Below are 16,585 nucleotides of genomic sequence, written 5' to 3' on the forward strand. Positions count from 1 at the left end.
AAATGTGAAGCTAAGCTATTTTTCCTTATTTATTTGTTGTAGATATACACATTAAATCCGCTTCTAAAACAATTTTTTTCACTTATTTATTTGTTCTACTTTGTACTGGTTTAGTTCTACATTGTAACTGCTAAGAACATGTATTGATGCTTGCATTTGTATTTATCAATGTACTCTAATACTAAATCTTTCAGGAAAAAATATACCAACCCATAACACAATTTATATTTAATATTCAGATATTTGATTTAAAAATTAAAATTTGATTATGTCAGTTAATAGTATTATCAGTTGTAAATAAAATTTAAATCGTACGAATAAAGAGACTAAATCATCCATTAAACAAAAAGTAAAGGATTGAAGTTTCTTTCTTTTCTTTTTTTTTTAAGTAAAGGGATTTAAATTTAAAAAGTGTGAAGAGTTCAGGGACTGAAAGAAGAGTTAGACCAAAAAGAAACAATGAGGTCAGCCACGTCTGATTTTTTACTATTAACCGTTTTTATTTTCTCTCTCTAAAACGCACTTTTTCCTTTGTAAGTCTAGTTTCTCTTTTTCCTTTCCCCCTTTAAAAACCGCCTTTTAAGCGCTTTGCTTTCTCTCTCTTTTTATGGATGGGATCATCTCCTTTCCTTCTCCTTCATGAAGGTAAACCTTTTCCCTCTCCCTTTCCCATCAACTTCATTTATTTATTATTATTTTCATTTTTATTGTGTTTGGAATTTGGTTTAAATTGGATCTGCAAATTTTGGTTTCTTTGCAGGCTACGATTTGAAGACTGTTTTTGATTTCCATTAGCATGCGAATTAGGCCTTTTCGTTATAATTCATCGCCTGAAATATCTGTTATCGAATACGCTTCTACTTTTTTTTGTTTCCTGATTTTGATTTTAGTGATAACAACTGGAAATTTTGAATGCTCGAGCTGTAATATGGGATATTTGAATTCGGTTTTGCAATCTTCAAGTCAGGTTCATGCTGAATATGGACCGGTTAGCGGCGGAGGCCTTAGGTTTCTGCCTTTTCTTCCCCCTTCTTTCATCATCCTTTGCTTAGATCTTGAATTTCTTCGATTGCTTCTTTTTTTGTGTTTGCTTTGCAAGTTACTCCTTATTCAATTCCATATAGTTCAATCCAATACACGTGTTTTGTTCTTCACGCCTTTGTCCGATTTTTACTCATCTATTCGATTTTTATTGTTATTTATTTTTTGTATGAATTTTCATTGAAAATGGAAACATCACCTTTAATATTTAGAATTTGTGATATATTCGGTATTTACTTTCCTTTTGGACAAAGATCCCTGCTTATTGGATAGCTTGCTTTAAGTTAAACCTTGGGGTTCATCTCTATTAGATAGGGCCTGTGATTGGTAATCATCATCATTAGAAAAAGTAGACAAAAAGAAATGGAGGGAATGGAAACAAATGGATGTATGCTAGAAATGCACGCTTAACCTCCATAAATTTGGAAAGTTCGTACATACTCTCGAACTTGGATTAGCTTGTCATGTGAAATTATTGTGGATCATTACCTTTTAATGGTTTTTCACTGCATCATGTGGGAGAAATCTACAACTGAACCTCTGATTTGTCGTTTCTGCGTGCAATGTGATGAATTTTCAATTGTCATTATTGGGAATGAATTAATTTCTAGTTTTTTCCATTCTTTATAGGTAGGAGTAACACAGTTTGTTGTGTTGCTGATGTTACGCTGGAAAGAACAAATTATTATTTTGGTTTCTGTTTTGCAGGATCTGTTTTTCTTAATTCCGACAAGGCAATTTTTGGACCTTTCTGGCTTTGACCTAAATTTATTGCATCTTGTGCATTGAAAATTTACTGCATGGTTTTGTCACGTGATTTAAGTCGTTTATTTGTAATGATAGGAAATTTGGATTTTGCTAAATTTTTATCTAGAATGAATTAAGTAAATAAATAGCATGCTGAAGAAATATCATTTGTAATTATGATCAAGCATAAAAAACAATTAGAATGGAAGTCCTGAAATATGTTCTGCTTAAATATGACAATAACAAGATGTCTATGGTTATTGAGTTTACAACTTTTGCTGAAAAATGCAATGATTTGTACAATGTCTAAATCAAATGTTCCCTGTTTTCTGGCAACAGCCAGAATGGAAAGTTTAGCTACGGCTGTGCAAGCTCTCCTGGAAAGAGGTCTTCAATGGAAGATTTTTATGAAACAAGGATTGACGGTGTTGATGGAGAGATAGTTGGTCTTTTTGGAGTTTTTGATGGTATATTTCTCTATTACTCTCTATATCCCTCCCTCATTTTTGCACACATGCATGTACACATAACTTCCTAATGGTTTATACATACTTCAGATGACCTACATATAGTTAAATACTTCTTGTAACATTTATGGTGATCATTATTTTTGTTAAAGCGTGTATCATTCTTTTTGTTTTCCTCTGCTGTTGCCTTTCTTCCTTTAATAATTTCTTTTCTGTTATAAAATCAAGCTTTTTGTTCCTTCATTTTGCTCTAATCCCTCTGGTTAGAGCAAGATACACTGTTATTTGCTGGACAATACAAGTGTAGTCTCAAGTCTCAACGTAGAGAAAGTATCTGAAAGGATTTCAGGCAGATTCTGGTATTAATTATCTGCTCCAATGCAGTAGCAGTATTGGAAGCCATTTCTCATGGGCTGTTATTGGCTCAGGACAGTACTGTGGTAAACTGTAAATTCTATGCTGTGGCAGTTCATTATATTCTGCCGTAGAATAGTTTCTTTTACCATGCATAATTAAGATCATAACTGCCACATCATAAAAGGAATCTGTTACTGGCTAGTCATGCTTAGTTAAAATTTGTTTACTTGATCTTTACAAGCACGGCTGTTTCAGGTCATGGAGGTGCACGGGCAGCCGAATATGTGAAGCAAAACCTTTTCAGTAATTTGATCAGGCATCCAAAGCTCATATCTGATACCAAATCTGCTATAGGTTATTCACGCTATGACTGTATCTGACAGTTGTGCCTCTTCTTGTGGGCTGGCCTAACTTGTCTTTTTAAATTGTTTGCAATGCCAGCCGATGCATACAACCATACAGATTCTGAATTTTTAAAATCAGAAAATAACCAGAATAGGGATGCTGGATCAACTGCTTCTACTGCTATACTTGTTGGAGATCGTTTGCTAGTTGCAAATGTTGGAGATTCCCGAGCTGTTATCTGCAGAGGAGGCAATGGTATGATTATTGTTTTTAACTTATATTTATCTGATGTCTGACACTATGAAGTTGCCATTAGCTTTTGCTGTAACATAAATGCTCTTTATGTTCTGTTTTACTTTGACAAGTTAATGTTTTGCATTCTTATGTAATTGCTTCTTCACCCGTTAGAAGTGTTGGTGTGAATTTGTCAGGTTTTTAGAAATCTTGTTGAAGGATCATTTTATTGCTGGCTGATCTATGATATTCTTCTTGCAGCTTTTGCTGTGTCCCGTGACCACAAGCCAGATCAAAGTGATGAGCGACAACGGATTGAGGATGCTGGAGGATTTGTCATGTGGGCTGGTGCGGATTTACATCTAGCTGTTTCTCTTTCCCTCTATTATCATCCTCTATTTTCTTTATAAGCTTTTCATCGTGTTAAATTTCTTCCTTTCGTTGTGGTGGAAATTATCTTTGTAGGAACTTGGAGAGTGGGAGGTGTCCTTGCTGTTTCTCGTGCATTTGGTGACAGGCTCTTGAAGCAGTATGTTGTTGCTGATCCTGAAATTCAGGTCTGTTTGGAAGATTGGGTTGTCCTAATTAAGATAGAAGAAACCTGTAATGAACGAGACCCAGCATAAAAATTTTGCAAGTAGCCTTTCTTGTTAGATTTCTGCCCTATCGCTTAAAAACTTTATAGGATCTCTACTTAAGAGACGGTAATATGAGCCTACTCAAACTCTTATTTCTTTTGAGCTTGCAGGAGGAAAAAATTGACAGCTCACTTGAGTTCCTTATTCTTGCAAGTGATGGACTATGGGATGTTGTTACAAACGAGGTATGGGAATCATCTCATCTTATTGGCACCCCAGAATCTTGGTAGTGGTTTGAGTAAAATCATCAGCTTTTTGGTTCTGAAAATGGTTGGTAGCATAGTACTCTCCTAACCTATTTAATTGAAGTGAGTCATCATAACTTTCATTTATCTTTTGCAGGAGGCTGTGGCAATGGTAAAGCCAATACAGGATCCTGAGCAGGCAGCCAAGCGGCTTATGCAGGAGGCATGCCAGAGAGGCAGTGCAGATAATATCACTTGTGTTGTCGTCCGTTTCTTGGCCAATCAAGGTGGTTCCTCACGTACTGTTCCTGCATAATCCATCCATTCTCAGTATGGTTTTAGGTTTTGGTTCTTCTAGCCGATGAAACAAAGTAAGTCAAAATAAACTCCATGGTAATAGCTAGTCATAGAAAACGAAACTATAAACAGCACATTATTGTGCGAAGCATAGAAGCAATGAACAAATGTGTCAGCCTGCTGATCTGTATTTTTACATCTTCTAAGCCTCAAGAAAAGATATGCATCTGAGTTAGCTTCTCCACGATTCCAGTCATGCACATAGAACGGGTATGCACGTGTGAATTTGTGTAAAGAAATGTTGAGACTTAAGTCCTCCTGTATGTTGTAAATTGTAGTAAAACATGTCTTCTCTTCTAGTTAGTTCACTTTCGAATAATTCGATGTCTGTGATGTCCTCTTTCAGAAAAATAGTAGTTATGCCCGTTTTATAGGATGCAAATGCAAAGCTTCTCTGTTAACACATACTTGTTAATGCAGCTTTGAAGTTTGAATGCATTATAATGAGAGTAATACAATATCTGTTTGATTATAATAATTAATGGAAAATCGTTTATATGTGGATGTGAAATTTTTCTCTCATTTTGTTATTTAATTTTTTTAATCTTTTTAATCGTGATCAATTTTGATATATTATCAAGAGATCTTTTTTATTCTTTTGGGGAAATATGTGAAATGTAGCTTATTGACTGCTCAACAAGTTGGGTAGTATTTTCGGCGGCAGAGTCATAGAGTAAGAGTGTCTCATCAGGTGATTGAAAAAATTGAAGAGTTTGTTATCGGTGGTCTTTTATCGAGGGATCTTTAACCCCTTGAAAGTTGTCTCTTGGTTTTGTCAAAAACCTCAGTTGCTAAAGAGGCATTGAGTTTATAGAATGGGAACATCACCAACAGAAAAACTTTAAGAATTCACAATTGATGGGATTTAAAATCCATACCTTAAATGAAGCATTAGTGCTAGTATCTACCAATTGAGTTGGCTTTGGGCGGACATCGTCTTTTTTTCCTTAAGATCGGATATTGTAGTAAGGCTGTCATGCTGGTCAAAAGTCAAAACATCTGGGCAATAGTTCTTATTATTAATCATAAAAGTGAATATAAATATAGTACAATTTAATTTAAGATAAATTATCTAAATATTCATTTTTGTTTACCTTAGGTTATATTTGTTATTTATGTTTGAGATTGTTACACTTTAATCACTTACATTAATGTGTTGTAACATTTTAAGTATCGAATCTTTAATTGCCGTTAATAATGTAGCAGTAAATTGGTGTGGTACATTAAATATCATTTCAAATAAAAAAATTTAGAGTCAAATTATACACTTGGTTTTAATGTTTGTTTTGAGCAATTTCTTTTTCTTTTTTTTTTTTTTGTTCTTTTGAGACTTAAGGTGTAAAAAGCTCTTAAATCTTTTAAAAAATTTACTTTTTTTTTCACACTCATTTGGGTATTTAAACTTTCAAAATTTATTAAAAAAGCCTTCAAACTTTTTAAAAAAAAAGTAATTAAGCCTTTATTTTTCTTTTTTGCACTCAATTGGGTACTTTAACTTTCGAAATGCATCAAAAAGGTCCTCAATTTTTTTCAAGAAAAACAATTAAGCCTCTGCTTTTGTTAAAAATTAAAAAAAATTATAATCAACAAAATTTATAAATATTATTAAATTCGAATAAAGAAATTCAAATATTAAAAATTTATAAAAAATTAGAAAAACACAAAAATTGTAAAAAAAATTATAAAATATATAGAAATGTAAAAAAAAATTATTAAATTTTATAAATTCGTAAGAAAATTATAGATAATGTAAAGAAATATAGATTTCGTAAAAAAAATTTACAAAAATTATCATATCAAAAGAAACATTTTATAATTTTACTATAACTTTTAATGATTTTTATTTTTATCATTTTTCGTCACATGTCACGTGGTGGTGTGATATGTGATGACTTCGATTTTTTATAATTTTAATAAAATTTTACAATTTTTTATAAAAAAATTTAATTTTTAATAAATTTTAATTTTTATATTTTTACTAAAATTTAATATTTTTTCTAAAATTTTTATTTTTATATTTTTTTCTAATTTTTAATAAAAGCAGGGGCTTAGTTACTTTTTTGAAAAAATTTTAACGTCTTTTTAATGCATTTTGAAAGTTTTACCTTATTGAGTGAAAAAAAGAGCAGGGGTTTAATTACGTTTTTTGAAGAACTTAATGGCCTTTTTTAATCTATTTTGAAAGTTCAAGAGCTCAATTGAATGCAAAAAAAAAAGAAGCTTAATTTTTTTTTAAAGTTTGAGAGCTTTTTATACCCTTAAGCTTTCTTTTAACTTTTTTTTCGTTCCCTTTTGTTTCTTTCTCAGCTTTCTTCTCTTCTCCATCTTTTAAAGTAGTTTTTTTTATGTTCTTCATTTGTTACAATTTTTTATTTTTATAAAAAAAGAAAAGACGAAAGTTGAAATCAAAATTGAACTTGTTTCGTATATTCTCACCCCCAAAATTATAAACCCTCATCGTCTATCATCATTTTAACGAACCAATTTTGATCTCCCAATGACCTAGTCCACAAGCTTGCCTCACTCGAAGACCTTGCTAGCCGTGACTTTGACAGTCTATCCTTAACAAAGTTTTCAGAGCCCGCTACCTTAACCTCCTAACCAACAACCTCCACTGAACACCTTATCTATTTTACCTGCTACATTCTCGCCTTCTCGAAACTACGTTGTTTCTCAGATTCTTTAAATGAGTTTTACACTCTCAATGACTAAACTTACCCTCAACTTTATCCAAACCAATTTGGTTTCATGCTCCATTTCTCTCTTCGGTTCATCCATGCTCTGTTTTCAATCAAGCTTACTTAAGAAAATACAAGAAAATTTAGATCAATTTTATTGTTTTCTTAATTTTATTCGTCAAAAAAGAAAAGAAAAGGAAAGAAATAATCTAAACGATTCTGTAACAGTTTGAAAACGAAAAAAAATTGTTTTGAATATAAAGAATTCAATTTATGTTTAAATTTGATTAGGGATATGTTTTTTTATATTGATTAGTTAAATCTAATTTTAGTTTCAAAAATTATGTTATATTCAAATCGAGATTTGATTAAGAATGATTGATATTTGGTTTGAGTAAAGTTCAATTTAGGAATCATGTGAAAAAAACAAAGACTTAGTTTATTTAGTGGGTAAAAATTATGTTTTTGCCGTGAAGAATATAATTTGGTGGGTAAAAATTATGTTTCTATAGTGAAGAATATGAGAAGAGAGAAAAATAAAGGGAAAGAAGAAAAAGAAAATAAAGAAATAAAAAAACAAAAATAAATTGTTCAAAAAAAATGAAAGTACAGGGATTAATTTTAACAAATGAAAAATTAAAAAATTATGTTAAAAAATTTGAAGAAGGGAGGAAAATAAAGGAAAAGGAGAAGAGAAAATAAACAACAAAAAAGAAAAATTTTAAAAACATAAAAAAATTTAAATTACTTAAAAAGAAAAAAATATAAGAACCGATTATATAATTTAATCTAAAATAATAATTTAATATATCACATTAATTCATTATTACACTATTAATAATAATTAATATTCAGTGATTAAAATATTATAATATGATAATGTAAGTAATTAAAAAAATTACTTTAAATGTAAGTTAAAACAAATAGGAATGAATACTTTAATAGTTTGCGCTTAAATTTAAGAAGAAATGGTGGCGTCGAGTCGCGGCGCAGTTCTGACAGCCAGCTGTTTAAGGTTGGCCTTTTCATTAACAAATCTTAGTAATAGGCAGCATGCGTCTCACATCTGCTTGGTGCCCAAGAAATAGAGAAATTGGTGATTTCAATGTCCTTTTGAGGCATTTCCTTGGCTTTATTCTTCCATTTTGTAATTAAAGTCTAAATTCGTCATTCATTATAAGAAAATTATTCCTTCAAATTTTATATTGTACTAGCAATTAAATTATACCTTTTTTAGCTTTTGTTGCCACTCTCATCGAGCTTTATAAATTTTTGAATAATTTTAATTTGGGTGAATTTTGAAATTTAAATCATTTAAAATATGAAGCAATTAAATTATTTTGAATTGGAGTTATTTTAGAATCGAATTGTTCTAATTTGAAATTGGGGTCATTATAAATTTATTCTATTCAAGATTGGGTTGTTTCACAATTGTTCTAAGCTCATGATATTTAGGGTTTAAATCAGTTTTAATTTGAGTTAAAAACTATTTTTGAGCTGCAAATAAGTTTAAATTGAGGAATGGGTGAAATTTGGGGGTCGGGTAACTCTAATTCCACGCCCTTTTCTGCCGGTAAAATCCTCCGTGAAGGGATCGAGTTTGCATTATTGTTGTGATGGCACATGAAAAAAAAAACAGCCAGGGCTGGTTAGGCCAACTGCAAAACAACTGAAATCTCAATGTACACAATAAATCAGAATTTATGAAAATTTAGGAACAAAATTCTGTTTTACGTTCTCAGCAAAATATACATTCCCCCATGATCAAATTAAAAACAACAATTTTCTCGGGACCGATAAGCCAAAACCCAAACAAAACAAAACAAGTTTTTAATTTTGGTGTTGGATTTGTCCTGTTTCATTGTTCACTGGGTTGGCAGAATTTTCTGTTATTGTTGTTGGCAATCGTTGATGATAATCATCACTGCTCATATTTGGTTTCACTCTCTCGCCGCTTTCACCTTTCTCCGATCCTTGTTCGCCCACGAATCCACCATTTTTATCACCAAACGAGGGAGCCTGTTTTGAAACAGGGGTAGCCAAGAACGAAGGCTTGAATTCACCAGCCATTATCACCAATATTTTCTCCTCGTAAACCTTTACTTCCTTCACTGAATCGCCGCTTTCAACGTCTGTTTCTTCACCGCCATCGTTGTCGGGGATTCGCGTGTAGGAGCAAGCTAAGATGAAGAGAGCAAAAGCAATGAGACCCAGCATGGCTGCTAGGCCTCCGAAGAGGTAAGGCACGGGTGAGTGCCATGGGGAGCGTGGTTGCGCCATTAAGGGCTTTGGTGCTTCTTTCATTGTGTTGACGTGACTAATGGGTCTGAGTATTGCTTTAATGGAAACAGGGTTGTGGGTTGGTTTCTTTTCAGAAATGGAAGGTTAATTTGTGATTCAACCTGAGAAACAGAGAAAACCAGGATTGTTATTTATAAGTAGCTAATGCGTGATAATTAATTAATGAAAAAGACAAAATTCTTTTGATTTAAGGTTAAGTTTTGTTTATGTTGCTCTTTAACCATCTTGTTTGATATTTCTTCGAGTTTGGCTGAATTCATTTAATTAATATCCATTATTCGAATTTGAGTTTTAATTAAGTTTTTACCTCTATACATTTTATATACTATTTTAAAGAATAAATAATTTCACAAGAAAATTTAATAAATAAAAATTCACACTTTAAAAAAAAATAAAATCCAATTAAGCCTATAAGCTTGAATTAAGATGCTTAAATTTAATTTGCTGGATACTCCAACCATTTGAGTTCAAATTTAAAACAGTTAGCAAGTATAAATATCTGAGGAGGCAAATAGACGATGACTTGGTGCGACCATGTCGGGCCGAAAACTATTGGACCCATTGTTTTGTGTGGGTCCGCAGGAATCATGAATGGCAACACCATTTCACGGGTGTTTATATATATAGAATATTAGGCATAGCATTTTTGCTTTTGGATAAAATGGTGTTGGTGTTTGCCAATAAGATACACCAAACTTAACCTGATGCGAATGCTCCTGGATGCTCTTTTTTTAATTTCATTCCCCCTACTTCTTTAATCATTTAAAACAAAATATTGATGTTTCCAATATTTATATATATATATATAAAATAATGAGATTTTGGTATTATTAATTCAAGTGAAAATTTCTAATTTTCAATGTTTGAGTCTCTATCATATGTAAACATTTCTTAACCCATTATCTCTTATTTTGATTCTATATTATAATTATTTCAACATCCAATTGTTGCTTCTGCACATGAATAGACGTAAATGGGATCAAAGTGACAAATCCCAAGCTGGATTTTAAGTTGGAATCAATAATTAATCCATTTGAATCTAATCCCCTATTGCTTCAACTTGCTGATCCTAAACCTAAGTTTTTTCATTTCACTTGATTGTGAATCAATATTCTTTTCTTTTCTTTTCTTTTTTTGAAATTTAATTTTATTTATTTAGAATATTTATTGTATGCATTATCAATAGAATAAACAAAGTTCACAAATAAATTTAGGATCCTAATATATTAAGGAATAATATTTGATGTTTTTAAACTTTACAAATAAGGTGAGAGATTAACAAGTATTTTATAGAAGTATAGTAAAATATTTAAAAAAGAAACAATCTCTTAAAGCTGCTTGTGAACTAAAAATAATACTTTTGGTATACTAAATATTAATCCATATATTAATAAAATAAAATAAATAGTTGTATTTTAAACCGTTTGTGAATTTTTTGGGTTAAAATATACCGTCAATACAATATTTGAGATTTAATATATGTATTTAAAAAGCTAAAAGATATATCCTCTTTACTTTTTTTCTAAAATAAAAAGCACAATCCAATCATTAACATCATTAGCGATAAAATATCATTAATCCCTTTATACTAGGAGCCAGATTATATTTTACCCCTTCTACTAAAAAAAAAGGCAAATTAGTCAATGTATATTAGATTAAAGAGCAAATAGTCTTTTTGTTAAAATTTTTATCAAGTTAATCAGTTAAAAATTTATCCATGTATGTCATCATAATATATACCTGGCATATCACATATCACTATCTAGTTATTTCATCAATCATGCAATTTTTTAACAGTATAAATAGATAAAATTTTTAACAAAATGGACCAGTTTATTATTTAGTCTAATGTACAATGACTAGTTTGCTCATTTTTTGAATAGACAAGACAAAATGTAATTCGACTACTAATATAATGACTTTCATGGTACTTTTATCTATCATTAATATTTTTTGTTAAAGTTTTTTAAATTAACATATTGATTAAACTGTTCAAATATAACGTTATATATGAGGTACCAGAAATTAATAAACTAAATTAATAGATTTTGACGGAAAAAACAAAATTCTTTTATGTTGAATCTTAAATATGAGATTGTGATTTGTGACGGATACACTTCCTTAGTCATTGATACCCCAATATCATGTCTAGTTGTACCAAAACAACTAAAGGTTCATCTAATGTCAAAGGATTGTCCTTTATTAAAGTTGGCCATTAACCATCATAAGAAGCCAAGGGTAGAGCCGTATTTTTCCAAAGTGAAAATATGTGCGTCTAGAATACAAAACTATTTATTAATTAACACTAAAAATGGTGTATTTAAAACAAAAAGTAGGCATTGAGAGAATATAAAAGGGGCAGCATATACACTGAACATGGACGGCGTCATTTGAAAACAACATATCGCTATAATGACAGTGGGGCTTATACAATACATCAATAATAGATTTATGAGTAGAGTAAATGTAAGGTTTTTTCTTTTTTCTTTTTTCTTTTTTAAATGGTAGATATGTAATAATTATGGTAATTATTTGTTTCGTTTTACTTCACTCCTTTACATAAAATTATTATTTTACTTTTATATATTTATAATTATTAAAAGGTAAATATGTAAAACGTGATAATTTTTTTTATGTTTTATGTTTAAATAATTTTTTGAAGAAATATTCAATTATTTGTTCGTTTTTAAAAAGATTAAAAACATTAAAAATTATTAGCAAACAAATCAAATCGAGATGGGGCGGGATGAGCATCAATATATCCAACATATACGTAAATGGTAAGTATTCTTATATGATAACTCATACATGCAAACTTGAAGAAGAAGATTCATAGATATGGTGAACTTATACATGCGGTTTCATGGTAGAAGATTCATGAATATGGTGAACTCGTATATGTGGATTCATAGTAGAAGATTCATAGATATTACAGACTCATACATGTGGATTCATAGAAGAAGATTAATAGATATGACAGATTCATACATGCGGATTCATAGAAGAAGATTAATAGATATGGAAGATTCATACATGCAGATTCATAGAAGAAGATTCATAAATATGGTGGACTAATACAAGCGAACTGTGTTGTGGACTTCGTATGGTGAAGTCCCACATATAACTTTGATATAAAACTTAGAGAACAAGTCTAACAGACTTTCATAACTTTCATATGCCATGACTATGAACTTGCTTATAAACATGAGGCTTTAAGCCTTAGACTCCGTAGAGTCTCATACTTGAAAGAGCCCAGGTAGTGCTATCATAAAAATGTGCACATATATCTCTGTACAATCCAATTGAACATTCGCAAAACCAAATATCATGCGTATACATTCTCTGTACAACCCATTCGAACCTTCGTAAAACCCGATAACATGTGGCACAGGGTGCACAACATGACATTTCTTCAACTTGCATCCACCATTAGATGCCTCCACACTCCGTATATCATTCATTTTTTACGTTTGACATATACCAAGCATTCAACTAAACATATTGTTAATAACACAACACATATCATATCAAACATATCACCTGTCAAACCATTTCAATGGTAACCTCTTCAGTAATTACTTTACTAGTGACAATTCATCAAAACAACAAACTTATACATACAACCAGACATGCATCTGTAGATCATCACTTTGCATGCTTCAACCATACGACAAATATCCCACGATAACTCAACTCCTAATCATCAGTAGACCATGAAGTCAAACATACCATAACAACACAATACTGATATACATAAAACAAACACTGAGGATTTGAGTTCAGAAACTCGCCAACAAAATACCTGGAGTTGACACAACTTACACCTGCTTAGCCTTCACTTTATCACTTGGGCCCCATCCTTCTTGGTTAACTAAGCATAACAATCATATAAAGATCAAAACGAAGACATAAATATGTAAGAAAACCTTAATTCATATGCATGTAGAGGAGTTTTAAATGCTAACGACTTAAATCATCACAGTTCAAAATAAATCAAGCTAAAAACCTTAGATTTTCCTTCATTTTATTTAATCAAAGGGTATGGGAGAGTTAGAAAGATTATCAGATAAAAAGATTATCAGATTGCAAAATTCTAAATTATTTAGGTTAACACCCTAGTTTCTTCCTTTCATTCGAACCACTCCTTAAATTCCTTTCTTACAGAATAAACCAGAGAGGAAGATAGAAGAAAGAAAATGAACACATAAATGAGTGAGGCTCCTAGGAGAATGACATCTATCTCCTATATAACCTTCCCGCACTCGTTAACCAAGACCAATTCATCAATATCAAAATTAATGTTCCTTATCATAATGTTTCTCACTAAAGAAAATACTCAGTTCTAAGGTAACGAGACTAATAGTTGAAATCTAACCAATTACCAAATCAGTTAGCAAGATTCACGTAACTACACTAATACCCTCATAATAAAAAAATTTTATAATTAGATACCCAAAATTACTTTTGTACTTATCCTTTAACATTTCCGGGTGTGATGTACCATTTATCACCCCTAACCCATCTTTTTCACTAAATTAGGGTACGGGATATTAAGATGATTAACAAGTTCAATAATATTTCAAAATGATTCATAGGTCAATTTTATTCATCGTTAATAAATATTATTCACTAATCTTAGCATACCTATTAAAACGAGACTTGAATCGAGCTTTCGAAACACTTTAAATCAATTTAGAAATAAGTATAGACTAATCTAAATTAAAACATAAAAGTAAGGTAAAAATTGTAAGTAGGGTTCACATGACCATATGACAGAGCTTAAACTGTGTGACTTAAGGACATGGCCATGTGGCCAAACCGTGTAACAAATTGTGCCCGTGTGGAAAAACCTGCACCAAAATTAAATAGGCCATATGGCCGTATGATGTGACCGTGTGGCAGACCATGTCACAAGCTGTGTGCACCTAAAATACATTCAAAACCAAGCCATTTCATCCACCAGTTATTAGGACACAAGTTTTTCCATTTGCAAACATTTTCACATATTCAAAATACATTTAAACATGCCTAAAACATACCAAATCATACAACCTAAGTGCCTAACCAATATGCCCATAAAGGCACCACAACACAATCATGAAACAACAACCATCCAAGTCATTCAACCCAATCATTCTAGCATCAATAATTAAAAAAATCCAAAACCAAAATTTGCTATCAACTAAACACCTATAGTACCATTCAAACTTGATTTATATCATCACATTACCAAATACCAAATACGTAACAAGTATTACATATATCAAATTTACATATAAATTCATTCATAATTAATGTACCAAAACATTATTATTACTTGCAAAATAAGCATCCTATATACATGTCACAAGTAACCAAACTTTCAAACTTCAAAGTCTATCAAGTCAAAAGATAGTATATGTGAGCTTTCGTTGATCCAATCGACACGCTCATAATGTCCCAAAATCTAAAGAACATAATAACAAAAGTAAGTATATAAAATACTTAGTAAGCTCATACAATTCAATTCAATAAATTACCTTACTCATTTAATAGTTAAATGCAATTAGCTATTCAAAATGTATTCCCTATTATGACATGGTTCAACAATTCCGGGTCAATAAATAGCAGACATACAAATATTCAAAGTTCATATTTCATTTACATTATAACCTTTGATTTACAGATGGAACTTCGTAAAAGAACTCAGTACACGAGTGCAGATAACATCTAATGCTCATCTGAGCTAATCGTATACAGAAATATATGTTTCAGGTTGCCCGTTCGGGCTAAACCTTTGACAACACAGAAAATAGCCTGACCAATGTTATAAATACATGTAAGGTTATTAGTTTGGGCTAAACCTTTAAAATGACAATAGATTACTAGTCTAGGCTAAATCTGTGTCACATGTATATCCGAGTCCACAACAAATGAGGGAGCTCAGTCAAGTCAAGAATCAATCTAAAATCTCGTATATGAGACTTTTACTAAGTCCACTGGAATAATATCACAAATCAATTCAATCCAATTCGTTACCAAATAGTTCAGTTTCAACTTACAATAGTTTATATATGTTGAAACCTTTTTTTTGTAACTCGACTATTTTAAAATGAAAATAGAGTCGCCACCAATCCTTTTTATTAGGTGTGATTGAATCACCTCGAAACTTAGTCATTTTAATAAAAGGGTTAGATTTACTAAAACGATAATTTTTAGTCTATAAAATCCAGGAAATAGGTTCGAGAGTTGTTACATATGAGAAGGATTAGCTCCCTCATAATGCCCAAAACTGGTACCTAGTTGATTACTTGATGTCTTAGCATCGAAAATTGAGAATTTGGAGAAAATTTAAAATACGATCCCCTTTTACATGAGGCTATTTAATGACATCAAAATTAAATTTTAATGAGCAGGTTTTCTTATTTCGGGTCGATCAAGACGAAAAGTCATGTTCCATAAGTTGGGGCACAAAATCTCGAATTGTCGAAAATAAAAATGCTCACCATTTAATTATTACCTAAATCTTATACATTTTTATTTGTTTTTAAAGAAAAAAGGACGTTCAATTATTTCAGTTCAAGAAGAAAATCATACCCCGAAAGTTAGGGGCACAATTTCTCTAATCCCCTAATTAAAGAACACCGCCTCGATTCAAATTGCTAAATATACATTGTATGAAAATGAGTAACTTCTAACATGACATACTATAGACTTATTCGAACATAATACATTATATGGGATACACGAGTATGTATAAACATGTTATATGATATCATAAGTACATAAATAATAAAATATATCATAAAAAAATAAGAATGTTGTAAAAAAATAGTGTCAATTAGTGCTAATAATAATTAATGATAATAATTAAGGACCAAATAACAAATTGTGCAATTAAAATGGGTAGAAATATAAATAAAAAAATAAAAGTGGAAGGAATTTTTTTAAAAGGAAATAAATATGCTAAATAAAATAAATAGAGGACGAAATTGAAATTTAAACGAAATTTAAAATGCAAATTAAAAAAATAGAGAAGCAAATAAATGACTAAAATGAAATGAAATAGAAAAATGTAGGGACCCAGAAAGTTATTTTCCCCACCCTAGTACACATGTCATCCCCTTAGTGGGTCAACAGTAGGTTAAGAGACTGACTTGTAAGAAAATAAAATTAAAGGGGGTGAAATTTAAACAAATAATAAGAGAATAGGACGAAAATAAAAATGGGCAAAAAAGTGGAAGGACCAAAATGGA

The 16,585-nt window shown here is 30.9% G+C and overlaps 2 protein-coding genes across 4 annotated transcripts; one reads left to right on the forward strand and one right to left on the reverse strand.

Annotated features, from left to right (window-relative positions):
• The first annotated feature begins 509 nt into the window (after nucleotides 1-509).
• On the forward strand, nucleotides 510-4,882 carry LOC107961720 (probable protein phosphatase 2C 59). Of its 3 annotated transcripts, XM_016897805.2 has the most exons (9): nucleotides 510-645; nucleotides 761-1,008; nucleotides 2,128-2,255; nucleotides 2,868-2,966; nucleotides 3,054-3,212; nucleotides 3,453-3,539; nucleotides 3,657-3,748; nucleotides 3,940-4,014; nucleotides 4,172-4,882. In XM_016897805.2, the coding sequence occupies exons 2-9, from the start codon at nucleotides 797-799 to the stop codon at nucleotides 4,328-4,330; spliced, it is 1,011 nt and encodes a 336-aa protein (XP_016753294.1). In that variant the 5' UTR covers nucleotides 510-645; nucleotides 761-796; the 3' UTR covers nucleotides 4,331-4,882. The 3 variants fall into 3 exon arrangements, with proteins under 3 accessions (XP_016753294.1, XP_016753297.1, XP_040971674.1); XM_016897808.2 differs by lacking the exon at nucleotides 761-1,008 and having other exon boundaries at nucleotides 539-645; XM_041115740.1 differs by lacking the exons at nucleotides 510-645; nucleotides 761-1,008 and adding an exon at nucleotides 1,022-1,775.
• A 3,850-nt stretch (nucleotides 4,883-8,732) lies between these two features.
• LOC107961721 (protein GLUTAMINE DUMPER 5) lies at nucleotides 8,733-9,579 on the reverse strand. The gene has a single exon (XM_016897809.2). The coding sequence runs from the start codon at nucleotides 9,351-9,353 to the stop codon at nucleotides 8,880-8,882; it is 474 nt and encodes a 157-aa protein (XP_016753298.1). The 5' UTR covers nucleotides 9,354-9,579; the 3' UTR covers nucleotides 8,733-8,879.
• Nucleotides 9,580-16,585: the final 7,006 nt, after the last annotated feature.

The sequence above is a fragment of the Gossypium hirsutum genome, chromosome A06 (genome assembly GCF_007990345.1).
Source record: "Gossypium hirsutum isolate 1008001.06 chromosome A06, Gossypium_hirsutum_v2.1, whole genome shotgun sequence".
In the NCBI taxonomy this organism is placed as follows: domain Eukaryota; kingdom Viridiplantae; phylum Streptophyta; class Magnoliopsida; order Malvales; family Malvaceae; genus Gossypium; species Gossypium hirsutum.